This window comes from Vipera ursinii, assembly GCF_947247035.1.
Source record: "Vipera ursinii genome assembly, chromosome: 1".
NCBI lineage: Eukaryota > Metazoa > Chordata > Lepidosauria > Squamata > Viperidae > Vipera > Vipera ursinii.
In genome coordinates, this window is record NC_139512.1 from 137611145 (window position 1) to 137639010 (window position 27866).

The window sequence follows — 27866 nt, forward strand, 5'->3', positions numbered from 1 at the left end:
TATCCTCACACTAATCTTATAAAAAAAAAGTGCTGAGGGAGAGTAACCTGCTCAAGTCATCCAGGAATTTCATGGTTGAGAATTGCTGAGCCCAGACAGTTCTTCCAAATTCCTCACTAGATTCCTCACTAATATTGGTTAGAGGATGCTTGCAAATTTCCCATCTGAAGAACTCCCTAAGGCAGAATTATTGAAAAGCCCAGTGGGGCAAATCCCTTCATTCTCTTGAAAAGTTATCCAAGTCTAGGAAGGCAAGAAGACTACATATTACTGGTGAAATCATTGTACAATGAACATCAGATTGTTGTTATACAGATCTTTTGGCCACCTGAAGCAGCACAATATACTTTACCCATAAAAAGAATCCCAAAATCTCTTCTCCTTTAAAAGAAATACAGAGAGCATCCATCAGATTCTTCCATCACATTCAATGAGAAAAACAATAAATAAACAGGAGAACTTCTCCCCCCAGCACTAATGGATCTCTCTAGCAGTATTCAAAATTCTCATCAATATATCCCATTGGCATTTTGTTTGTTTGTTTGCTTGCTTGCTTGCTAATTGACATGTTCATCTAAAGGAGCTGAAAGGCCTTAGTGCTCTTGTTTGTCTGCTACGTAGTTGAGTTTAGGAGTAAGCAATACATGCTTCTCTCTTTCTGATAGCGCAAGTCACTGACACTTAAACTTGTTCAAAACCACAAGTCTGCAGTCCATCTGCATAGCCCCATCTTGAACGCTATTTATGAGCCACATTGAGGCTGACACAAAAGACTGGGAAATGCCTAGAGGACATTTTATAGAAATGCATGTCATTGGACTTCTTGAACAGCTTTGAAGTTATGAATTTGTCTTTCCCTCCTAGCATCAGTAATGGAAAAACTGAAATCAATGTTCTAAGCATTGGTGGTGGTTCAGGTGAGTCAAAATACGAAGATGTTATTTAGCATTCTGAATTATGGATGCTATCACATATGCAGGATGTAATATTACATTCAGTTTAGGTTTCCTATACTCAGTGCTTTTTTCCTCATAGAACGCTCAGAACGGCGTTCCGGAACCTTTTTTTTGCAAAAAAAGAAAAAAAGAAAAAAAAACCAACCCAGCTCCCTTATTGGTTTTCCTAAGCCTATTGCAGGGCTAGCAATCTTGGCTCTTTTTTATGACTCGTGGACTTCAACTTCCAGAAATCCTGAGCCAGCCATGCTGAGGAGAAAGGGAGAGGTTTCCAAGCTGAGCCATGCTGGCTCAGGAATTCTGGGAGTTGAAGTCCTTGAGTCATAAAAGAGCCTGCACTAGAGGAGGACATTAAAATTATTTACAGGATTACTTCTTTAGGAACTAAACTTTTAGAATCTAAAACAGCTAATTCAGAAAAGCCAACAGGAAAGAACCTCACATTTTTCATCTGCTTCTGTCTTTTGGAAGGTAAAATTAGATAACAAAATAATCTATTTCTTATGTTAACATCTCTGCAATGAAATCAAAGGTAACAGGAAAGAAATGAGAAACATTTTTCTCAATGTAATATGTCTAATTTAGCTGATTCTAGAAAAATAGTATCTTTTGTACACTCTTGAAAACTATTTTGAATCTAAACAATTCTTAAGAAGGAAATATTCTTAATTTGGACTTTACTTTTACCGTTTGGACTGTTGTGTGTTTTGAAAGATAGATTATTTAGAATCTAGTTATGTTGCACTTCAGTCTTTAAATAATTAACCTAGTATATACATAACAATATATGATGTTTTCCCTGGTGATCTTAACATCAATAACAACATTTATTAAAAAGGCTAAAATAATTTCTGGGGGTATTATCTGTATAGTAAAATTTTGGACAAGCAGTGATCATGTTACATATGTGCATAAGCGTAGTCAGTAGCATATGCCTTTTTAAAAATATCAAACGTGCAAAGAAACAAAAATAAGTCCAAACTATCTGTATTACATCCAGAAATGCCAACTTTGCAACCAATATTTCGCATCCATAACTATGGCACCCTAAGGATACCTGCATACATGCAAATGTTTCTCTGGGATCAGTAACGCAGCAGGGATTGCTTTTTCCTTCCAGTAACATATACCTAAAACCAGTTTATTACATTTGGCAATTGTACTAAAAAAATCTCATTCATTTAATTTGAAATCAAGTGAAAAATTGATTTAAATTATTTTATTAAAACAAATTAATGGCAATTCTTTTATAAAAAGTTGCCTCAAACAAAATGAGTTTGACATGCCTGCTCTAGATAGTTGAATGCTCCAAAATAAATTCTAGGCCAGGCCTGTACATGCAGCCTACTAAGCACCCTTGGACAGAGCACAGACTTTTTTTTTAAAGTAATAAAATCACCACCACTGCCCTGAAAGTCATGTTGCCTAGTGCCTCCATGGCTTACCATGACCACGAGCTCCAACACTGTAGATGCTCCTCTAGTCACCAGATCATTGATTAGCCCACCAGCATTCCTTTGCAGACCACAAAGATTTTTAATTTATCAGTGTGGGCCTTTCCTTTCTACAAGATAATAATAATAATAATAATAATAATAATAATAATAATAATAATAATAATAATAATAATAAGGAGGAGGAGGAGGAGGAGGAGGAGGACGACGACGAGGAGGAGGAGGAGGAAGAGGAGGAGGAGGAGGAAGGGACCTTGGAGGTCATCTAGTCCAACCCCCTGCTCAGGCAGGAAACCCTATACCATTTCAGACAAATGGCTGGCCAGTCTCTTCTTAAAAACTTCCAGTGTTGGAGCATTCACCACTTCTGGAGGCAGGTTGTTCCACCGGTTAGTTGTTCTAACTGTCAGGAAATTTCTCCTTAGTTCTAGGTTGCTTCTCTCCTTGACTAGTTTCCATCCATTGCTTCTTGTCCTGCTTTCAGGTGCTTTGGAGAATAGCTTGACTCCCTCTTCTTTGTGGCAGCCCCTGGGATATTGGAACACTGCTATCATGTCATCCCTCACCCTTCTGTTCGTTAAACTACACATACCCAATTCCAGCAACTGCTCCCTATATGTTTTAGCCTCCAGTCCCCCTAATCATCTTTGTTGCTCTTCTCTGTACCCTTTCTAGAGTCTCAACAACTTTTTTACATCGTGGTGACCAAAACTGGATGCAGTATTCCAGGTGTGGCCTTACCAAGGCATTGTAAAGTAGTATTAGTACTTCACGTGATCTTGATTCTATCCCTCTGTTAATGCAGCCTAACACTGTGTTGGCTTTTTTGGCAGCTGCAGTACACTGCTGGCTCTTATTTAAGTGATTGTTCACTAGGACTCCGAGATCTCTCTCACAGTTACTACTATTGAGCAAGGTACCACCTATACTATACCTGTTCATTTGATTTTTCCTGCCTAAATGTAGAACCTTACTTTTTTCACAATTGAATTTCATTTTGTTAGATAGTGCCCAGTGTTCGAGTCTGTCCAGATCCTTCTGTATCTTAAGCCTATCTTCTGGAGTATTGGCTATTCCTGCCAGCTTCGTGTTGTCTGCAAATTTGATGAGTTCCCCATCTATCCCCTCATCCAAATCGTTGATGAAGATGTTGAAGAGCTGCACAGACCTCTTCTAGATTTTCCTCTTGCCTTTCCGAGTTAACTCCTTGGTCTGTCATTGAGCAAGAATTGACTTTGTAGGGAAGCATATTATCATTTGATGTATATTTAACATATGTTCTACCTTTATTTACCAATTATATAATATTTGTATGCAATCCACATGGCGAGGTTTGGGGAAACTTACAATAGAAAAAATATATTTTTAAAATCATAAGATTAAAACATTGCCTGGCCCGCACCGCCACCGCTGCCCGCATTGCGCAGCCCCGCCATATAGAGTGGGCTCTGCTGCTCCCACAGCACCAGCCGCGCCGGCTCCGGTCCCAGGGAGGGGAGCCCGCCACCAACACCCTTCGCACCTGTGACTGCAGCAGCACCGCCCCCCCCCTCCTGCGCCTGCCATGATGAGAGTTCCGGCACCTTTTTTTTTTTTTTAGAAAAAAAGCACTGCCTATACTTGGAGGAGCTCAGAAATGATTTAAAATAGACCTCCTGACAAAATGATGTTCTACAATGTGGGGATGAATGAGCAAAAAAGATAATGAAAATAACATGAAAATTAAATATATATATAGAACCAGACACTCTCAGACACAATGAGTTTGTTCAATATTATTCTGCAAACGCCTGAGATGTTGGCTAGCCAAAAAGAAAAAAAAAAGAATAGGATGAGGCTTTTCCATTTCTGATTCTGTATTTCATTTCTTTTGTGACAAATGACTTTAATGCATATAGAAAAGGCCTGGATAAGGCCCAAACTCATCTTAGTCTAGCATTTAGTTTCTCAGGGTGACCAAGAAGATTCTGTGGGATTTGTAGGTTCTTCAGGACTCACATTTCACTGGTGAAGGCCAAGAGTAAGGGAACATTTGCCCAGCTTCAGTTGGTACAATAGTTACAATCCTTTCTGACCTAGTGGGCCCTTATGACAGTGACCTATGCCCTTATGACCCCAGGTTTAGACTAGTGTTGTGCACTTTATACAAGGCTATCTTTGAATAAAGTCTAGAAAGCAAAGTGCAGTTGTACAAAAAGCAAGGATCCAGACAGTGAAGGTGATGTGCCACTTTAGCACATAGCACCAATGATATTGTCTGCCAGTAGGTTTCTAAATAATCTTCTGGTGCTCATCTACATGCCACAGCTCCAGGACCATTTCCTCTAACTAGACTTTTCCTATTCTGGACTATCATCCCAAGAGCAAATGTTTAGGGTCCCCAACCCATCAAACAAACAAACAAAGAAACAAATAAATAAGGGGTAGGGGGTAGAGTTTGGAAGTGGATCTTCTTGGTGGTGGCCCCAACACTGTGAAGCAAAACACTCCCTAAAGTTCATTTAGCCTCCATCTTGCAGGCTTTCCAAACAGGGTAAACATTCTTGTTCTGACAGGGGTTTGAGCAGTACTGATATTAGGTGGCTTTTTTGTTTTAATTGTTTTTAATTACATTTGTTTTTTCAAAATTATGCATTTTATTGGAAATTCATGGATGCTTGAGTTTGCTATCTATTTTACTTCTAGAATTTAGTTTTCTTTTATTTCATTTTCAAGTGATTGAGTCATTGGCTTAAGTCATAAATTATGGAAACATTTAAAGCCAAAAAAATGAATAAGAGCAATTAAACCTTATACCATCTTCCCTTACTCATGATGAAGTACTCAGTCCACACTGTAGCAGTAAAAAGAGCTGCTGGCATCCTTATTTGTGAATAAGGATTGACCTCACTTTTTTTCTTCTGTTTTTGGAATGGTATGGGTTTTGTGGTAAAAAGAGCAAGATGAAGACTGGGTTGAGACAAAGACATAGGGCAAAATGGAGAAGGGATGTTAACTGCTATTCTATGGGTACCATAATTCTATGCATAAACTTTCTTGGCTCAAGAGAGCTACATTACATTTTGTGTAATAGATCAAGGATCCTATTCTGCAAGTGGCAGAGCCAAGACCCAGTGTTTGAGGTATCTGTGTGTTAAGGAATGAAATGGGTACCAGAGACTCTGCAAGACTTTTACCCACTAGCCCCCCTCGTCAAAAAAGTGGGGCTCACCCTTTTGGAGAGCTGCCATATTGATCAAGAAAGGCCACTGTTTTTCACCCAAGTAAATCACCCATGTAAAGTCAAACCTTCCTTGCTATGAAACAAATATTTGCCTGTAGTTTTAAAATCAGTCTAATAATTCTAATATTTAATAGTCCTTAAATCAATGATAATCATTGAAATGGGCTCTTTAAATCCATACCATACCATTCCATACCCCAATTTTGTTATGTTATTCACTGGATACCATCAGCAGAAAGATTGCATGACTCACGAAAACAGTGATATTTATTTTTAAGCTTGTAGCTGACAACTGGAAAATAAGAAGCAAGTAACAGGATTTCAGATGACTAAGAATCTAGCCAGAATTGGCTATTTTATAGGATCCGATGAGCTCCATTATATGATCCCCATTCAACTATTAATGTCTGTGTTAAGCTACTTGTATGCAGCAGAAGTCAAGCTAAGAGTTACCAGACCTACACATGATAATTTAGCCCAGTTCCTAGGTCCTTTGTTATTTTTTAGTGGCAAGGTGTCTGGGCAACAAAGAAGAAAATTGAGGATCACATGTAGAACATGGGATGCTAGTTGTTCAATATGCTCCAGAGTTTTGACAGATTTCTTATTCATTTGAATGATTTAAAATAATTTCAACTCTGCTACTGAAGAAGTCCTTCTCAGGTGTTCATTATACTAGTGTTTACAGTCAGTATGGAAAAGTTTGCAAGAGCACGCTGGCTGAGGAATTCTGGGAGTTGAAGTCCACAAGTCATAAAAGGGCCCCTGATATAGCGGGTCTCACTTTAAATGGTCATTTAAATAGTGAGGTAGTGAGGTAGTGTCATTCCCATCTATAAGAAAGTGTGTTCCTCTTACAGCTTATTAATATGGCCAACTCCATCCCCTTCTAATCACAGGAGACATTTACCATGTGGTAAAATAGTGACTCTATTCTAAACAATGTATTTCCTTGAAAGGTTTAATTGGTACGGTAATTTAATGGTGAACATAGTGGTAGCCCTTTAAAGGTAATTGTATCAGAGTCCTTAAATAATTTCTAGAGCTTTAACTGATAGTTGTCAATTGATTTTCAGGCTGCCAGGGAACTGGTTCTGAAATGCCCCAAAGCCCTTGTTTCCATATAAATAACTAAATGAACTCAATTAAGGTAGAGGATTAAATTACAAATCAGAGAATTTGAGGTGATGAGGAGCTTTAAAAATAACCGAGGGCAATGGATTAGTTTCTTGTGAAAGGGAATGAATACATTATCCAGTCGATCAATACAAATATAAGACCTTCAGATGAGCTGATAACAGCTTCAGTTATCCCCAGTCAGCCTGACCATATTGGCTAGGAATGATGCACCTGAAGAGCACTAGGTTGCAATGGCTGCCTTAAGATAGTTCAATAATGATTGAATCGGGCATTTGCTTCCATCTTCTGCATGTAAGTTTAAGAGGCTCTTTGACCAAATCCAAGATAAATATAATGCTATCACATGTAGTGCCATCAGCATTTTATTTCTTTTTCTTTTCTGTTATAATGAATTGTTATTGCATTGTGACCTTAAGCCTCTGTTTAGAGTTGGGTAGCACTGAATGGCTACCAATTCAGTAGGTCTATCTGTCTATCTATTTCAGCCTCTGGGTATAATAGATCCATTCTACTTCTTTGTAAAGAATTGTATACATAGGTTGAGATGATGGACAGATGGATGGATGGGTCGATGGATCCTTATTGAAGGATCATAGTGTAAAGTATCTCCTAAAAGTGACACAAATGATAGATTTTGTTAAGCCTTTGTATGCATCTATGATGTAACAAACATAGATTGGGAATCATGAACAATTTTGATCCCAACACATTGAAAAAGATATTATAGAGCTAAGAATACATGTACGAATACATGTAAGCGAAAATGATGAAAAATAATTTGTCTAGGAATAAAAATGCTAAGTAAACAAGGACAAGGTAGGAAAAAAATTGATGTCTGGTTTGGAAAAAGCAGATTTCTTTTTTCTCCTCCTCTTAATGAAGCACATAGTGAGAGATTAAAGTAGAACAAAGGTAATACTTCTATACACAAAATATAATAAAAATACATTTGCCATCATATGTGATGGCAGCAGACTTGGGATAGTTTTTAAAGTACATTAAACAAGTTCATTAGTATACAGCTATAAATGAGTAGTAATCATGGTGGTTCTTTATCACCATCAGGATCAGAAGCAGATTGTTTCCCAATTCCATTTGCTGGTGTAACACCAGTGATAGAGTACTATTTTACTCACCTTTTGTTCGCCAGATTCATACAAGTTGTCAAAAGAATGGCTTACATCTTTAGTTTAGCCCAATATAGTCATTCTAATATTCAGCCATCATAGTAGAATTGTCCTAATAATGATAGGATGTAACTTGATAGTTATAGAGCATTGCTTTTTATTTTTCATTCTCTGTATGCCATTTCGAAACTAACATTTGTACACGAACCAATTAAACCCACTTGGTTTCTTTGTTCTTCTTTGTGTCTTAGGAGAAATTGACCTTGAGATTCTTGCAAGATTACAGTCGGAATATCCTGGAGTGATCATTCATACTGATGTGATAGAACCAAATGCAGAACAAATAAACAGTTATAAAGGTATGCTTAATGCTGCAGCTTCTGCTGAGCACCACGTCATTGATCGGTTTGCCTCTTGGTGTTCTAGAATTCGTTACAGAAATAACATGCTATTGAAATGTTTCTCTGAAACATCCATTTATCACATTTCCACTGAAAGGGAGGAAGAGATACAGCATGATGTTTCTCAGCATGATGGCAAGCCAGAAGGTGCAAATCCCTGATTATGCGACAGCAAACACAATGTGGTATTAATGCTACTGAAATGAAAAGGGAAATTTTGCCCCTGTTATTTGAAAAAAAAAAGGGGGGGGATTAACTTTCTGAAACTTCAAGCCAGGACACAAATACTGGTTTTCCTCCATGAGTTGATATTAGCCAGGACAAGGCTGCTTTCTTGAGACCATTGGCGCTCTTGGAATTTTGAAAATCCTCCAAATAGGCCGCTATGCTGTCTGACATTCTATTATGTCCTACAAACCCTCACTTAGTGAAAAACATATTAGCTGGTTATTCTTGCCACCTTCCCAACTCCATTCCAACTGATTTCTGACTTTTTATAAGCAGGTAGGTAGCAGCCAAACAAAGGAAAATGCTCCCTATTTAACTTGTCAGGATGCCTATAAGGCTTTCTTAGAAATAAAGTGAAGCTAAAAGCTGGCATATGCCTTGCCACATGCTATTTTCTGCAAAGCCTTCTGCACTGCGGAGCTTGGTAGGTGCCAAGGGCGGTGTCCACAGACACAGTGGGTGCCACTAGGGATCACATTTCCTATTCTGCTACAAACTCTGTCTTCGTTTTACAAGGCTACCCATAACATGACATTAAGGTTGGCTACATGCTTAGCAAAATTCACATTTCCATTTAGGGAAAGAGTTCCTCTCCTGTTGGTTTTCAAATCATCTTGGGTAGACAGCCCAGAATTTTTGACATCTTGATAGACATTAGTTTTCTTCTCATTCTTCATTTTCCCACTGACCTTGTTATCAACTGTCTGATAATGAAATAAAAAGCAGTCTGGGGCATATTATCTTCACTGTTGATATGGATTACTGTAGAACGATGTCTGTGCTTAAAATGCACACTGAGTTTACCGTGGGCATAGAACCCAGGAATGGATAATGGAAGAGGACTCAGCAACAGCTGCAGCAGTTTTTAAAGTGAGAAATACTCACACCTAGATAGTACACACATCTATAATGCACACCACATATGCTACTAAACCCAAAGTAATTACTACCGAGCAAGAAAAAATAATAAAGCACTGCTGAAACCAGAGATACATAACAAAATCATCACCCTGTTGCTGAATCTTGACAATGTCCCTAATGCTGCCCCATTTTAATAGCCTTTCTGAATGAGAAAACACTGCTTTACACTACAGGTAGCCTTTAACTCACAACAGTTCATTTAGGGACCGTCCGAAGTTACAATGGCACTGAAAAACGCAACTTATGACCAGTTTCCACACTTGCAGTATCCCCAGGGTCACCTGATCAGATTTTGGACAGTTGGCAACTAGAGCCTATTTATGATAGTTGCAGTGTTCTAGGGTCATGTGATTCCCCTTTTGTGAACTTCTGACAAGTAAAATCAATGGGGAAGCCAGACTCACTAACAACTTAACAATTGCATTGATTCACTTAATGGTTGTGGCAAGAAAGGTCGTAAAATGAGGCAAAACTCACTTAAGTTTTTGGTTTAACATCATTCTGGGCTCAGTTTGTGGTCATAAGCCAAAGGCTACCTGTACTAGGGAGGAAAGAACCTGCCATAGAAAAAAAACATTATCTCCGGCCCATCCCATCTTGCCCCTTTACAAATAGTGGCACTTTACAAATAGGCAAACTTTCCTGGGGTGAGTAAATGGAATGGGCTATTTCTTCCTGAAGGAGGTTTCCTGGAGAAACCTGAAAGTCCACTCTTATAGGTAAAAAATAGCATTTTATATTGAATCCAGAAGCTCATTGAAGCCTATAAAAGCACGCCCAAGACCTGGGTTATTTGGCAATAGCATTCCCCAAAGCCTTCCAAACTATCTTCAAAGGCAGGCCCATGTAAAGCACATTTTAGTAATGTGGTGTCCAGTAGGAAATAATAAAAAAGGTGTAGGTTAGAGGGGAGGAATAAACAAATAGAGAACATTTCTCATCTTCACAGGGAGGTTTCATAATCAGATCCTTGAGAAAAGTAATATTTCATTTTCTGCATTAAGTCAGCGTCTGTGATATTCTGAATGCTCTCTGCATGGACTCAGGACTTCAGATCACGTAACAGAACCCAAAATAATGGAATCGCCGTTGAAACAGCCTTGCAGCATCAGTGATGGAGATCTTTATTGCTTTCGGAGCGAGAAGGAAGCCATGTCCTTTACGAGTTTTCAGAGACAGAGCAAGCAAGCACTGTCCCCTTGCACTGGAAATCAAGAGAATATTGCAATCAAGAGAATACTCCAATTGTCTCAATGTCCCTTAGTTTTCAAGATGACCCTGAAACCAGAATGGATTTCACAAGGAAATGTCAAATTATAGCATAGTGGGATTAAGCTCTAGGTCAAGTTTAGGGAATCTGTGGCTTTTTCAGTTTTTATGAAATTACAACTTGTATTAGCTACACCACAATGGCTAATTGTGCAAGATACTAGGTATTGTAATTTCATAACAACACAAAGACTTCCGATTTTCATCTTTCTAGAGTCAAACCAAGCTTCCAATATATATATATATATTTAAAGCCAGATTTAGGTTATATAAAAATACTGAAGTGTAGTAATCTTATCTCATCTTAAATATTAGTAGTTTTATGGTAAAACCTTTTGGGCATTTTCACCTCCATTTACTTTAAATCATGTTTTTCAAAAGGAGATAATATGAATACATTGTTGGTCTATATTGAAGTCATGCAGGTATCAGAGATCTAGACCAGATTCTAGAAATATAGCAAAATGTACATCCTCTATATTAAAACGAACTGAAGATAGCAGCCCAGAACTGGTCTCACTAATGGCATCAATGTCATATTAAAAATATATATGACTTTCAGCTGCTTTAAAAAAGACTGAAATAAAAATGTATTCCATATTTGCAAATGAGATAAACTGTGGAGCTATCACATTTCAGAATGTGTTGCAAAGGCATCAGATCTCAAGAACATAAAGTTCACTTGGCACAAGGAGACATCCCTGGAATATGAAAATCGAATTATGGACAGCAAAGAGATGGGAAAATGGAATTTCATCCATATGATCCAGGTAGAATGAAGCATGGCCAGACATTACATTAATGGGCTACTTTTTGTGCATGGTGTGTTACTTTACCATTATAAATTTGCTCTTCTTATTTATAAACTATTTTCTCTCTGTGTGTAGTTTTAGCTTCCCAACCTGATAGTTATATTGCTTTGTAGTATTAGGGGAGACGTAACTCAACATACAGAGAGGAAAATTTTGCAAATGTTTAAATTACTAAATATGCAACTTATTTGAATATGTCTGCAAACCCATTTCACCTTGAAATGATTCTTCTCATTTTTAGATGCTGTATTATGTAAAAGACATGCCAGCTACCATTCGGTTCTTTCATGGCCTCTTGGAACCTGGGGCCAAACTCCTCATTATTCTTGTTTCAGGTAAGTTCAAACCTGAGTCCTAAAATATCCGATTTGTGTAGTTATATTGCAGGTAGTCCTCAACTTACCACAGTTTGTGTATTGACTGTTCAAAGTTACAGCAGCACTGAAAAAAGTGACTTATGACCATTTTTCACACTTATGACCATTGTAGCATCCCCATGATCACGTGATCAAAATTCAGACACTTGGCAACTGGTTCATGTTTATGACGGTCTCAGGGTCTCGTGTGATCATGTGATCAACTTTTGCGACCTTCTGACAAGCAAAGTCATTGGGAAAGCCTGATTCACTTAACAACTGTACTCATTTAACAAATACAATAATTCATTTAATAACTGTGGCAGGAAAGGTCATAAAATGAGGCAAAACCCACTTAACAAAGTCTCACTTAGTAACAGAAATTTTGGGCTCAATTGTGGTTGTAAATCCAGGACTACCCATATTTTATTTTTTATGTAGTATTGAACTAGTCCATAAGGTGCACTACAGTATATAAAAAGATTACATTGGCCACCAGGAGGATATTAACAGATGTGTGTAGCAAGATGTTATTCTATGGCAGAAGTGGGGAATTAATTTTCCCAAGAGGCCACATCAGAAACTGGGACTAATTGTGGAGGGCTAACCAGGTGGATAAACATGCATACATGCACACACATATATAAAAAAACTAGCCTAGTTATTTTTCAACTGTTTAAACTTTGATCCAGAAACTGACATATGAAGCCATAACCATAGCCATAGCACTTAGACTTATATACCCCTTCATAGTGCTTTACAGAGGTTTACAGAATCAGCATATTGTCCCCGACAATCTGGGTCCTCATTTTACCGACCTCGGAAGGATGGAAGGCTGAGTCAACCTTGAGCCGCTCAGAATCAAACTCCTTGAGTGATCAGTGAGTTACGCTGCAGTACTGCATTCTAACCACTATGCCACCACCATCCAGCTTTTCCCCATGTGCTCTCTGTCCCATAGTACATTTAGTCATGTTTCTTTGAAAGTAAGACTCAGATATGTCGCCAGGTATGGTGCTCCCCATGTAGATAGTGAAAACCAGATTATATTAAAATATTAGTTTATTTGCTGATCTTTCATTTTATGGATATAAAGAGTGACCTACAAATAACATTATAAAGTGACTGTATCAATATAAAGATAACCCCAAATAATTCATCAGCCCCATTGAACTCAAAATATATTTATTGAGTACCAGAGGAAAAAGAGGAAAGGCACAGGGTCTGAAACACTTAACTCAGCGGGGGGGTGGGGAGGGGGAAATCCAATTTCCATTAATGAATTCATTCATGTGTTTACAGATTTTTTCAGAATGGCACCCATAACACCTGACTGCATGTGGCATTAAGCAAATAGCTAGAAAGTTCTCTCCAGCTATTTGGCTGGCTCATTTCCATATTATAACTCCTCATTTCATCCAAGATTGTGGTGCTGGGTAAAAAGCCCACAGTAGGATGATGACGCTTGAAACCTGAATAAGAAAGATGTATTCAGGTTATCTGAAAAATGAAATACCAAAAATTGTGACAATGAAGCATTTGTTTTTAAATAGAATAGAATAGAATAGAATAGAATAGAATAGAATAGAATAGAATAGAATAGAATAGAATAGAATAGAATAGAATAGAATAGAATAGAATAGAATAGAATAGAATAGAATAGAATTGGAAGGGACTTTGGTGTTCTTCTGGTCCAGCCCTCTTCTCAAGCAGGAGAACCTATACCATCTCAGACAGGTGAATGTCTAGTCTCTTCTTAAAAATCTCCAGTAATGGAGCGCCCATGATTTCTGGGGATAAGCTGTTCCACTGGTTGATTGTCCTCACTGTCAATAAGTTTCTCCTCAATTCCAGGTTGCTTCTCTCTTTGATCAGTTTCCAACCATTGTTTCTCGTCCTTCCCTCTGGTGCTTTGGTGAACAACCTGGCCCCCTCTGCCTTGTGGCAGTCCCTCAGATACTGGAACACTGCTATCATGTCTCCCCTATTTCTTCCTTTCTTTAGACTAGCCAAACCCAAGTCCCGTAGCCGTTCTTTGTATGTTTTAGTTTCCAGGCCACTGATCATCTTGGTTGCTCTTCTCTGAATTTTTTCCAAACTCTCTACTTCTTTTTTGTGATATGGTGATCAAAACTGGCTGCAGTATTCCAGGTGTGGTCTTACTAGGGCTTTATAAAGCGATAATATTACTTTGTGTGATCTTGATTCTATGCCTCTAGCCCTGGGTGAATAAAGCAAATAACATTTTTAAGATTAGTGCCTAATGCAACTCTTATGGGTACAGCCAGTGAAAGTTAAGCACTTTCAGGTTTCATTGATTTGACAGTTTGCATCTGTTACTCTCGGGTTTATGTTGTGAACAGAACAATATGTACAGAGGAACGAGGGCAGGGATGGAAAAGAGAGTTGGGGTTATCAAATACCGTTCACAAAATAGCAGCCTACTAATACAGAGGAATTATCATGGCAGCATCTACATAACCCAACTCAATTAAATTCCAGGCTACCCATGAACACAAATACACACTTTCTCTAGATTTTTGAAAGAGTTTTTTATCTGGTCATGTTTTCAGTGAAAAGAAAAAACAAGATTTTTGTCGAATGCTTAACCTGTTGTAGTGAAACATTGCCCTTTAAGGTGGAATATCCAAATTAGGGACTATTTCTCATTTCCCTAACTTCAGCCATATGGTTATTCTTGTAAATAAAGAAAAAATATGAGTCTAAAACTTTTTTTTAAAAAAATCACATACATATATACACAGAATAAGAAATGATAAAGGGCATCCTTATATTCAAACCACAGAGACATGTATACAAAAGAAGTACCGTAAAGAAACAAGACATCTTGTGCACCAGACATATGCCTGGGCCACATCTTTGTGGACAGAAGATACATCATTGAACACCCTTTCCTCTTAATATGTGCATGTTAAAAAGCTAGTTCATCAGGGAAAAGACCATATTAGATATCAAGTGCTGACTTTATACTTACGAGAGAGATGTGGTCTTAAAGCTGTTTTCAGAATAATTAGTTATACAGTAAGTACCTGGGTGCAAAACATATCTATACAAGCCAAATTTTATATTGATAATCCACCTTCTGCTAGTATGCCTTGAAGCACCTGAAGAGAAAGGGGACCTTTTACAAGAAATTAGAAAAGGAAAAAGAAAAAAAAATGGGTAAATTTACCCTGACCTAATTTTGAATATTTTTAGTTATAGATTTTTTAAAAACTCAAAACATTTTGCTGCTCCAAGTTTGGCACTCTTGTTCCATTTCTCTCTTCTCCAGCATACCTAGCATACACAAGGAATGCAACAGGCAGGTATGCATAAACTCTAAGTCAGGGGTGTCCAAATTTGGCAACTTTAACACCTGTGGACTTCAACTCCCAGAATTTCCCAGCCAGCATGGACACCCCTGCTCTCAGCTAATTGAATCTAGGGCACCTATCTGAAAATGTTTATGGGGCCATCCATTGGAACTGAGTTACACCCTTGTGTAATTTTTTTTCTGCCACTAGTTCCTCACCTGAGTAAAAAATAGCAAAAGAAAGAAAGCAGCCAAAGACAATCAGTTAAGGAAAAGATGTGAGATTCCATCATTCAGAAAGAATAGTGTGATGTTCAATAGAGTAGATAAACACCAAAAGAGGTGAACAAGCAGAGGAACAGAAGAAGCCTTTGCTAAAAATAAGACTTTCCTGAATGTAGTCAATAAAACAACATCTAGCACTTTTGTACCAAGTTTTATGTGAAAGTTCTCTGGTGCTACTCATACCGATTCACCTGTTCCCAGTGAGTTGTGCTCAGTGTGCTGTTTGCCTCCTCGTCTGACAAAATAGTATACCATGTGAAATGGAGAGTAGGAATCTGATAAGAAACACGGGGGACATCAGATCCGCCCATATTTCAATTGTCGTGAAACCAGGCCAGCCATGAAGAAAGTTATAGGGTTGTTTTTAAAGATAATATCCTCCTCTCACAGCCAGTTTGCCACAAAGTCTTAAAAAACACCAGTCTAGCGCCATATGTTGCATCTACAGGGAGTGATTATAATAATGTGCCAGTCAGGTAGTGTATAATTGCTCCGTTTCAGAAATGGCATTGAGTCACACAACACTGACACCAGCGCATTCCTTGCAATTAGTGCTCGGCATTCATTTCCCACCACTGGGGGAGGGAGGGAGAGACAGGGAAAGAATAAATAACACAAATTTGTTGTGTGGCATCCATTTAAAGCTGACAATGTTTATTTTTCCAAAAGAAACTCTTTCAAGACAGACTGTTTTCCTTCAAAAAGAAAAAAAAGGCAGACATGTAGCTTTATTAACATTGGGGATTTGCAGTCATACTTCTCAGCAGGCCCTCATTAGTCCTGAATTTATTGCTTTCCTATCCAAAGGGGCCAGGAGCTTTGGCTTTTTATAAATGATTCACATCAGAAATGCTGAATCATGCCACCAAGGGTACCAAATAAATGAATTAGCCTGGTGCCCCTTCCTACTGTTCCTGCTAATATATTTCTCTTTCTCTTTGTCTCTCTTTTTCTGTGGTATCATATGTATACCTAACATGCGGCCAATTTTTTTAAAATAAAAATAGCTCCTGTTTCACTGCAAGGGGTTGCAAGCTGGGTGATCTAAGATTGCTAAGCATTTGAATAACTTGGGACATGTTTATACTAAAATTTCATGAGTCTGATGGAGGCCTCCTATCCTGTCATCTTGTCATTCTATGCAACTTCATGAAAACTACATTAAAGTCTCATGTAGCCGGCTTATTTTAGGCCTACTCTAAATCAAGATGATCCTTTGTTAGAAGATTGGTATCATCTTGCATCCCAGTCTCCATAGAGGCTTCTGAATTAATTACAATTGCCTACGTAGGGAGCATATTTAAGTCGATCTCTCAACTAAATCATACGAAAGTTAATTAGATTTCAATTAATCATTACTGAATTTGTACCTTGATGTATACATTTACTAAATGGACTTCTGTTCCAGTAAACCTCCAGGATTAGGCTGAATGTACTATTTTCCTGCTTTAATTGACTTTCACAAACCTTTACCAAATTTTGGGAATTAAAGTCTAAAACATCAGGCAGGAGAAAGCTGACATTGTCTCTATCAAAATACTTGTTTATACGATTTCAGCCTCAAATTTTGAAAGATAGTACACAGTCCCCAGACTCCATTTTAAAGCTGATATTTTCAAATTATGTTAAACAGGGATCACAGCTGGTCCTTGAGTTATGACCATGAAGGCACCTGCCCATCACAGATGTAAGTCATGACAGTCATAAAGTGGCTGACCCATGATACTGACCTAATTTTATGACCTTTTTTGCAGTGATCATTAAGTGAGGCAGTGGTTCACTATGGGTGTGGTTTTGCCAAAAATGGAAATAAATGTTTTTCGGCAAAACCATTGTAAAATGTGATCATGTGATTGTGGGATGCTACAAACTGCTGTAAATGCAGTCTGGTTGCCAAGTGTCTGAGGTACAGTCATATGATGTGGGGGGAGCAACCATTGGAATTTTGAATCTGGGTTGTGAGTACCCCCAGGGAGGTCCATTGTAACTTCAAATGGTCACTGAGTGGACTACCTGTATTTCCTATAAATAGAAATGGGAATGCAGCTTTGAAGTTCAGGTTCTCTCCTGTAACAAACAAACAAACAAACACACACACACATACAGTTTCCACATGTTCTTGTTGTTCTTCCAGACACATAAATAGCCATCATTGTAAGAAATCATTTTTCCATCCTTCAGAAATGATATATTTTGATGCTATATGATGAGATACCCAAGAAAAGGCAATTGTTGTTTACATAATCACTTATACCAAAATCTTTCCCTCAACATCTAACTTGATTGCAGATTCAATCAAGATGACTTTAAATCTGAATAAATGTAAACTAAAGTCATTTATCTTTGGCAAAGTCAAGAGCGCTTGAGAGAAAGGGAGGGAGGGAGGGGGGAGGGAGGGAGAGAGAAAGAGAGAGAAAGAGAGAGAGAAGTGTGAAAACACCCAAATCCTTTTTCCTCTTCCAATAAAAGCATTTTATTTTAAATGTACAGTTACAGTAGTTATGTGTGGTGATCAAAGCCTTCCACCACTAGAATGATTTCACTAGCCACCATAGGCAATTGCTTCCAAAGTTGCTGTTCAACCCAGCTCTAAACCTGTTCTTCTGGACAATTTGGAGATTTATCAACCAGTTTCTGATTTATTTTTATGGGGTGGTGAGGAGTCAATCATGAGATCATCTCTGGCCTCAGTGATGCTCCCATTTGTGGTTGGAAATAAATGTCAGCTTCTAAATTATGTACAAAGCTTCAGCAGCATTGAGAGAGATTGAAAAGAGGAAGAGGTCTCCTTGAAAATATATGTATAACCATCCCAATTCCAGAATATGTAATGCCACCCCTGTTCATTAGGGATAATGTTCATAAAGAAGGCCCTCTAATTGGTTTGCATATTGAACCAACTTGGACCCAGATTTGGGATTTGTGCCTGCAAGTGTCAAAAAGACAAGGTATGTGGCAACTTTCTTATTTAAAACCCTCTCTGGTTTCAGCCTGGCACATTCCTTTTTTCCCAATAACTTGTGGCCAAAATCTTTTCTTTTTCTTGTTATTCCACCCATATTTTGCCTCACGTTAAATCTGTGCAGACTGTCTCTGGTATTCCTGCACCCATGATTTTCTTCTGATTTCTCCACAAAATTGATCTTTTCCAGTTAAGAATTAAGATGCCTGCCTGATCCGATGCTATTTGCTACTTTCTCAGTTTTTCTCTCTTCTGTGGGACTATAATCACTCTTAAAAACCCATAAAGAGCATGGCCACTGAATAAGATTGCCAGGAATTTAGGGACTTACAATGCAAACACATCTGGAAGGAACAACATGGGGGAAATGAACCTGAACTGAATTTGATAGAATGAAATTTCACTGCTTTGGTTTTTCTTTCTGTTTCAAGCCCTGGGTTTAAAATGTGGGAAATCCATTCATTGCAAATTACATGTATAACCCAGAAAAATAAACAATAAATAACAGCTTAATCAAGGAACCACCAAAATAATTCTCAACGACACTGACAGGGCAAGCTTCAAGTATACAAACAGACAGCAACCCACCCCCATCTCTTCTAAAACTGATGATGTTACCTAGTTAGGTAATGAAATGTCTGCAGGAAAACAACCAAGCTCAGAGAGCACCAAGGATCCTACAGTTGAACCCTGAGTTATAAACATTCTCTTCTACTGGAACATGTATAATACAAATAATTTGTCACTTACATGTTTGTGATACTGTTTATTTGGCAGGACGCAGTGGCTGGGCCAAATTGTGGAAGAAATACGGTCCACATTTACCTCCGAATGATCTTTGTTTATATATTTCTTCTGCTGATGTTGAAGAGATGCTTGATGGTTCTAGACTGAAATATCAATCATATGAGCTTCCATCACACTTGGACATTACGGATTGCTTTAATGAAGGAAGCAAAACTGGTGAACTTTTGCTTGATTTTTTGACAGAAACCTATAATTTCAGTAAAACTGCCCCTCTTGATCTAAAAAATGAACTCATTGAAGATCTTAAAAAGCCTGAATACAGTGAAAGGAGAGGTGACAAGTATTTTTTTAATAACACCCTGAGTGCAATAATGATTGAACATTAAAATGGAGAGGCTTACTTACACACCTAATATCACTATGAACTTGTTTAGTATTTTAATAACTGGGTTGTATGTGAAACCTGAGACAGATAAAGACAACACTCAAGTGAGATATAGTATTTTGTGCCTCACATTAGAATTGTTAAGAGTATAGATATGTGTTTGCAATGTTGCAGTGGGACACCTTATTAATAAATTAAAACTTACCTTATTGGGCTGCCTATCATTATTCCTATGTAAAGGTCCTATGTTGAGATGATGAATCAGATGTTGAAAAGGCAAAAGTCTATATTCATCTGGTTTATCAAGAAGGTATGGTTGATTCATTCATACATCTAATGAAAAAGTGCCTCAATGTCTTTCAAATGATGATTACTTTAAGATTCTTTTCTTTAAGGATCTGTATGACACATATGCTAAAATTATGCAGTTACTTTGGTTCTACCTTTAAGCATCTGACTCTTTTAAAAGAACCTAGGAAGCAAGCCAGGTCTCTATAACTGCAGGACAATAAGCTAGTGAGAAGTGCAAAATATTCCTTAAGTTGACTTGGTGCCAAGACATGAATGATGAGCCCTTTAAATTGTACTCAAAAGCCTGTTGGTAATCAGTGCTAGGCTCTCAACCCAGGGGGTAATGTATTCCTACTGATGAACTCCAACTATCAAACTGGCTGTTGCATTCTGAATCCACGTAGTCTTTAAGGGCAGGGCCATAAACAACAACAGTTACTGTAGGTGATAAAAAGAGCATGAATCACTGTAGCAAGATTCTCTCATCCCAGGTGAGACTGAAGCTGACAGATCAGTTCCATGGCCACTACCTTCAACTACTGGAATTGCTGGAACTTCAAATCACGGACCTCTTCCTCCAGGGGTTTAGTGGCTTAAAGATGGTGGAGATGTTCTCTGTTCTGGCAGTTCGAATCCTAGCACCAAGTGACAGAGTGAGCTCCCATCACTTGCCTCAGCTTCTGCCAACCTAGCAGTTTGAAAATATGCTACATGCTAGTAGATAAGTAGGTACCAAATGTGGGGATGGTCAGACCTCTGCCGATGCTGCCTATCATTATTGGAGCAGCTTTGGAGGTGAGAGAAAGTCCCAAATGACACCAGAGGACATCACTCATCTTTCTAGTGTGGAGCTAGTTTGTCACCTGTTGTGCATCCTGGATAGCACACAATCACGAACTAGTGGAATAGCACTGTTCAGCAGCCAAACAACTACTGTACTATTATGCTGTACTATAGTCTCCTGGCTAATTGTACCATTGCCATATTCTAATAAATTAATTAATTCCTCCAGCAGTATTGTTTTCCTATCAAGTGTCAACACTGGAGCAAATAGAGAACCTTGGTGGAAAACAGTTCCTCCATCTTGATAAGATTTAACTTCACCCTGTATCACCTAACACAGGCAACAGCATTGTCAGCCTGACCCCAAAGTAGCAATGTAAAGCTGTTTATCAACCATGCATTGATAATACTGAACTCACAGCTTTAAGTAGAGGTAGTCTTTGCTCTATGATCATTTGGTTAACAACCATTTGAACTTATCCTGTGCTGGATAAATGATGGTTACAATTGATCCTCAGAGTTCTGGCCACGCCAGCATCCCACAGTCATGTCACAACAAACTTGGTGCTTGACAACTGGTTTGACAACTGGTTGCAGTGCCTGAAATTGTGTAATCACCATGTGTAAACACCATTTGCAAGCTTCCCTGCAAGCTTCCCCAGAAAGTCAATGGAGACGGAAGATTGCAGGTTGCTAGGGTAAATCTACCCACTTACCAGTCTCTCTGTGTTTGCACCATGTCAGCACCATCTTTTGAATGTCAAAAGAGAAGTATTTTCTGAAAGATATCTATGTTACTTTAAAGCAAAGATAATGGATTCTTTATATATCTATATCTATATCATATCTATATCTCTATCGATCTATCTAGAGAGATAGTTAGACTGATAGAGATAGATAGGTAGGTAGGTAGATAGATAGATAGATAGATAGATAGATAGATAGATAGATAGATAGATTGTTGACATGACTCCTATAGGTTTACAGAAATAAGGCACATGTTGCCATAGTAGAGAATATATACAGTATATAAATCATACTTGAATTGTTGAGGTCTTGTTGTTCTCTGACCTTGTTTCTGTTCTTGTAGATATTTCATGACCAGTTTGGGAAACATTATCAGTGCATGGGGGAGTGAGCTTTCTGGCTGTTTCTATATGGTAGCTTGTCTTATCAGTCTTGTCTGGGACACTGTTTCTTCTTTGATTGCTTTTTTGGTGAAATATTGCTTCTTCTTTGATTGTTCTTGTTTATCTGATTGCTGGTTGCTGCTTGTCTGGGTGCTGGTCAATAGATATCTGATGAGGAAGGTAGTGTTTGCTTCTTTCCTTGACCTTTCCTGCTTCTTTTCTTGAATGGTTTGTAGTAAGAGCTTATCTCAGCGTGTCTCTTAATGACTGATTCACAGAGTGTAAGACATCTAGGAATTTCCTTGCATTTTTGGTCTAAGGTGTCTAGTTTCCCAATTGAAAATATGGTTGAAATTATCAGTTTGTTGTGAAATTAAGGAGTTTTCATTGTGTCTTTTGGCTATCAGTTGATGTTCATGGATATGTTCTTTTTTCATGAGCAACTGTTCTTCTTTTCTGACTTATCACATTATGATTAGGTCATAGAGGGATTTTCTGATTTGGTTGTCTAGTTTCTGTAAAGGGTTTGTATTTATAAGATTGTAGGTTTCCTTGTCATTCAGCGTCTTTTTTGCTTTTTGGATGCAAAATGGTTTTTTTTCTTTTGAAAACTGTGGTTGGGCAGTTGGGAGGGCAATGATGGTTTGATCATTTGTTTTTAGGGCTGCCTTTTCTGCCCTGAATTTATTCTGTTTCCTTATATGTTTGGTCAAAGGAATAGATCCTTCCTTCCTTCCTTCCTTCCTTCCTTCCTTCCTTCCTTCCTTCCTTCCTTCCTTCCTTCCTTCCTTCCTTCCTTCCATTTTGAATGAGGCTCCAAGGACTGCAAAGAATTGCAGTTGGTGTATTTATCATATGTTTATTCCAAATTGATATAGCCTTCTAACTCCAATGGTGCTGGTTGGTATTCTTTGTTTTAGCTCAATCCTTTATGGAGGATGTTGTGTTCTGAGGTAGATAAGAATGCCTTACCACTCATTCAGGTTCAGATTCATCTTGGGACATTTGAATCTTGTGATCTGAGATCATGAAGCCATCCAGTGCAGCAGTCAACATTATTAGCTTCAAAGGATACAGTTTTAAAATTGTCAGGAGAAGGTTTATACTTTTGAAAGCCTTCCTGTAGGAAACGTTGAGTCCTAAAGGGTATACAAAATTTCTCCAGTTGTTTGGAGGATTTAGCAAAATGGATTAGTTCACAAATAAAATGTGGAGGGCGGGGATTTTCTCTTCCAGAAAGGAAAAAAAATTGATTGCATGCCAATTTTCATGCCCTGCCATTGACTGATAGGTGACGTTTCCTAAGTGGCTGACATTTTTTATCCTGGAAATGAATAGACAAGGAACTCAAGGGAGGCTAGAAACAAAATATTGTTTAGCCACACAATAAGCATTCCTTCAACAAGATGGTAACACAGAATCTACAGGAGGAGAGGCTGATTTCTCCTTTTTCTGGATTTAAAAAAATCCTCTTACTACTATTTTCCCACCTTTAATGTCCTGCTATCGCTGTGGATGCAAAAGAATGTGCACACACAAGCACAAAGCACACAGAGAAAGTGTTAATAATTCTGCTTCCAATTAAATTTTGGTGACCACTTTCATAGTCCTCTTTCATTCTGTATTTCTCTCATTAATATAGATCTGAAAGTGAAGTGCTGCTGGTTCCATTGGTTAGGGGGCATTGGATAATAGCGTATGCCTTATTTCCTTAGGCACAAAGTACATAGAACTTAATATTTTCATGTAATGGTTGGCTATATACTGCAGAAATAAACAAAGCTTTATTTTAGCCATTAAAGGTCATATTTTGTTTTGCCCTACCCTTGGTGGGACATCTGTGTAGAATAGGATGATCTTTCTCACCTTCAATCCAATTAATCTGGAGAAAGATTTTTTTTAAAAAATTTTTGAAGATGGTCTCATTGCCCCTTGATATAAACAAGGACTCTTCAACTATGATGCTCTCATTCTTGGCAAGAAGACCAAGCACACCAAAATAAAATAGAGCTGTCCTCCTTGCCATTGGAAAAATGTAGTAAGATGAAATCTTTGAAAAGCAGATATGCTTAATTATGTTTCATAGCCCTACATAAGCTACTTAGGAACGTCCATGGGAAGAAACCTCCATGGAGACTTTCAAGTGTTTGTGTGTATAGTGCTCCTCTGGGGTTTCCTGACTGGCAGAAGAGCCAAGGGGGTCTTTCTTTGTCTTACTTCATTATTCAATACTCACGATTATTCTTTGATTGCTGTCTAATGTTATATTATTGTCATTTTCATCTTCTGCCTTGCAATAATAGCAATAACAATAGCACTTAGACTTATATACCACTCTTCACAGTGCTTTACAGCCATCTCTAAGCAGTTTATAGTCAGACTATTGCCCCCAACAATCTGGATGCTCATTTTACTGACCTTGGAAGAATGGAAGGCTGAGTCAACCTTGAGCCAGTGAGACTTGAACTGCCAAACTGCTGTCAGCCTGCAGTCAGCAGAAGTAGCTTGCGATAGTGCATTCTAACCACTGCGCCACCATGGCTCATAAACCTTAACTGGCTAATCATTCCATATGAATCCAAAGGAAACATGTAGAAGTTGCTGAACTATAACTCCTGGCAACCCCAGCATGTATGGCCAAAGCTAAGAAATGCCAGGAGTTATAGCTCAGCAGTCTTTGTAGAGCTATCTATAAAAGAATCCATCCCGGAGCCATGATGGCACAGTGGTCAGAATGCAGTGTTGTATTCTATTCTGCTGACTGCCAGTGGTTCAATCCTCACTGGCTCAGCCTTCCATCCTTCTGAGGTCGGTAAAATGAGGACCCAGATTGATGGGGGGCAATATGCTGACTCAGTAAACTGCTTAGAGATGTCTATAAAGAGGTCTGTGAAGTGGTCTAAGTGCTATTGCTACTGCTATCCACTCCTCTCGGAGCCATGTGCAGGAGATGACCAGGCTGAGCCCAAGGGTGGGGTCAAATGAGTCATCAGTTTGGAGTCACTATGCTCCCACAAGAGACCTAAGTACCGCCCCCCCCAAATTCCATTGACTCTTACCTACACCAATTTGCCTTGACCGTTAATAATTCATATTCTTGTGTATACATAGCATGAAATAAATTTGTGGTACTTATGAATCCTATCTTGGCTCCTGGTTTCTTGCACCTGACACATATGCTCTACTGTAGAATAGCTCTGTTGTTAGAAAGCTTTTTCTAACATCTACATTACATGAAATCTGTATTCTTGCAAATTCTACTCACTGGTTTTAATTTTGTCCCTCATCTTCTCCGTCCCAGATTTCTAATATGGAAGAGTGGCACTGTATCTCTCCTTTAAATAGATGCAGATATTTCAACTACTAACAGGACTGGATCAACCTTCCCATCATAATAGTTTCTGTTCTCTGGATCGGCTTCAGTTTGTCAATAGTCTTCTTAAAAGTTAATGCCCAGAACTGGATATAATGCTCTAGATGTGTTCAGGCTAGGCTGAACACTTGTGTAGAACAGCCTAAGGTATTTTACAACATGAGCCAATGAATAAGTGGATAGATCTCATTTCATTCCCTCCATAAAGCCTGACTAGATTGGGAATTAGAGAACCTATTAACCCTGAAGTTGTGCCCTTAAAAGCCCATATTTGGAGAAATAACATATTTTTGGTCCCACTTGAGGTGGTTCCTTAATTTTGCCTAATTGTGGACCCTGCTGTCCACAGGATGGTTAAGTGGAAGGCAACCTAGACCAATCACCAACCCCAGCCTTTCTTCCTGAATCTCAGCCTTTTCCCTTTATCTCAGCAATTCCCCCTGGAGCTAGCCCTCAGGTATCGTGGACAAAAAAACCTTTATTTTCAATTTATCAAGCTGTAGAGTTCCTAGTTGTATCTGAGGTTTTGCCTCCATGCTGTTTTCATTTGACTGGAAATCATTAAGTTACTCATCGTAAACTTTGACATGTCACATCTATTCTTTCACTGAGTAATTCCTACAAGTGAATTGAACAAACTAACCAGTTTCTCAAATGCCGTCATCACTTCTATTTTTCTTTTCCTGAGCTTAGCAGCACCCAGTTTATTATAGCAAGAATTTTCTTTTATAGGCCGCTGCACCCTATATCAATATATTACTAGGGTGGAGACTTAATGTTTCATAAGAATATACACATTTTCATGAAAAAGGATGAATATCTAATTTTATATCTTCGTTTGTACAATGTGCCAAAATTGTCTTAAATATTTTGTTATGGATGGAGGAGCTTTCTACCAATTTAGGCTCCTGTTTCCTTTCACTCTCCTTTTCTCCGGTCTGGAGAATGTTAACATAAATTGTAGCATAAATCTTTGCCTTGTAGAGAAGCAGAAGGCACATATAAAAACCCATATCTTTACTGCACATATTTCCCATTAACCATAATCTATTAGTAATTGAAGTTCATTACCAATTCTTGTAGGCTTTATTGCTATCATGCTGCATGACATAGTGAACCTGGCTTGCATAACAAGAAGCCCTTGCTGGGAATATCCTATTAACAGTGACAGTGCATTTGTCATTGCGATAATAAACCCAAGAGCTGCCTGTAGATTATAAATTATTGTGATGCCATTTGCAACACTGTAGTTTAAAGTTTTGTCAGGCCTTCCATTTTAAAGAGCCCCATTTTCCAGTGAGTTATAACTCAACTATAAAAATTTGCAGCCCGTTTAAATTTGGCCTACAAGGACTTAGCGCAAGAGATTGAAAAAAAAGACAAGGAAAAAATAAAATAAAAGAAAAGAAACCGATAAAAGCCTAAATTCATCCCTAGTTAAATTACACAAATAGAAGGCTGGTAAATGAAAGGGATGCTCTTTGCTTTGTATTAGTGTATACTCATTCGGTTTTAAAAATAGCATTTAATGAATAACAACACATTGCCATTGCAGTGAATTTAAGGCTCAGTGTTCTAAGTACTTAAACAATAGTTAAAGAGTTTGGCAACCAGCTGAGAAACACTATGTTGTATTTCCTAAGCCTCTTCCTCCTGTCCACACAAATTTTCTGTAGCACTATACGTATTTCAGTTACTATTTTACAGATTTTATGTTTGCATTTATCTCAGCCATGGTTAATGTCACTTCCCCTTAAGCAGGATTTGTGAACTCATTTGAAACACAGGATAGGAGGACACACTTGGTTAAAATGGTTTGAGGTTAGGACTGTACAAACATAAACCTTAGTGTAATGGTTATCAAAAACGGGGAAGAGTACAGCTGAAAGAAGGAAACGTGAGCAAATACATGGGCAAAAAAACAAGGAACATTCAGTTTAATATAATGCAAGAATGATTGGGCAGTTAGGTTTAAATATTAATAATTATTTCACAGTGTATTGTAAGGTAGAATCGGAGAAGGACAAGCAAAATTCGCTCTGATTCTAGGGTGAGGAAAGCAGAATGAATTATATTTCTGACTTAAAATTACTTTGTACCTCAGTTTCTTCATTTGCAATAAAGAAAACAATTATATTGATTCATGTTACTGTTGCCAGTAAGACTCTGTGTTTTTTGAACTTAACATAATGCCCACCCAACCAGTGCTGCTCTAAATTCTTGAAGTGATAAAATGGTTGGATTTTTGTGGCAACATTTAAGCTTTAAAATATAGCAAAGAAAGAATTTAAATTCTTTCATTAGAGTACTGGAGCCTAAAACATATGAAGAATCGTTGAAGGAATTGGGTATGTCTAGTTTAATGAAAAGAAGGTCTAGAGGTGACATGATAGCACTGTTCCAATATCTAAAGGGCTGGCACAAAGAAGAGAGAGTCAACATATTCTCCAAAGCATCTGAAGGCAAGCAATGGATGGAAACTAACAAGGAGAGAAGCAACCTAGAACTAAGGAGAAATTTCCTAATAGCGAGGACAACTAACCAGTGGAACAGCTTGCCTTCAGAAGTTGTAGGTGCTTCATCATTGGATCGTGAAGCCACAAGAGTCAGGTCACGACTCATAGACTCTCGCTAAAAGGCTTTACACCAGACCGATCACCAACTTGGTCCTGTTGCTGAAGAGGACTGAACTTGAAGATTGAACATT

At 38.2% G+C, this 27866-nt stretch overlaps 1 protein-coding gene across 1 annotated transcript in view; it reads left to right on the plus strand.

Moving 5' to 3' along the window:
- Nucleotides 1-19781, plus strand: part of HNMT (histamine N-methyltransferase) — a 28397-nt gene extending 8616 nt beyond the window's left edge. The window contains exons 3-7 of the mRNA XM_083353408.1: nt 865-917; nt 8152-8259; nt 11359-11489; nt 11773-11866; nt 19228-19781. Coding sequence (XP_083209534.1) covers nt 865-917; nt 8152-8259; nt 11359-11489; nt 11773-11866; nt 19228-19583 — 742 coding nt within the window. The 3' untranslated portion in view covers nt 19584-19781. The remainder of the gene's footprint in view (nt 1-864; nt 918-8151; nt 8260-11358; nt 11490-11772; nt 11867-19227) is intronic.
- The last annotated feature ends 8085 nt before the right edge of the window (nt 19782-27866 follow it).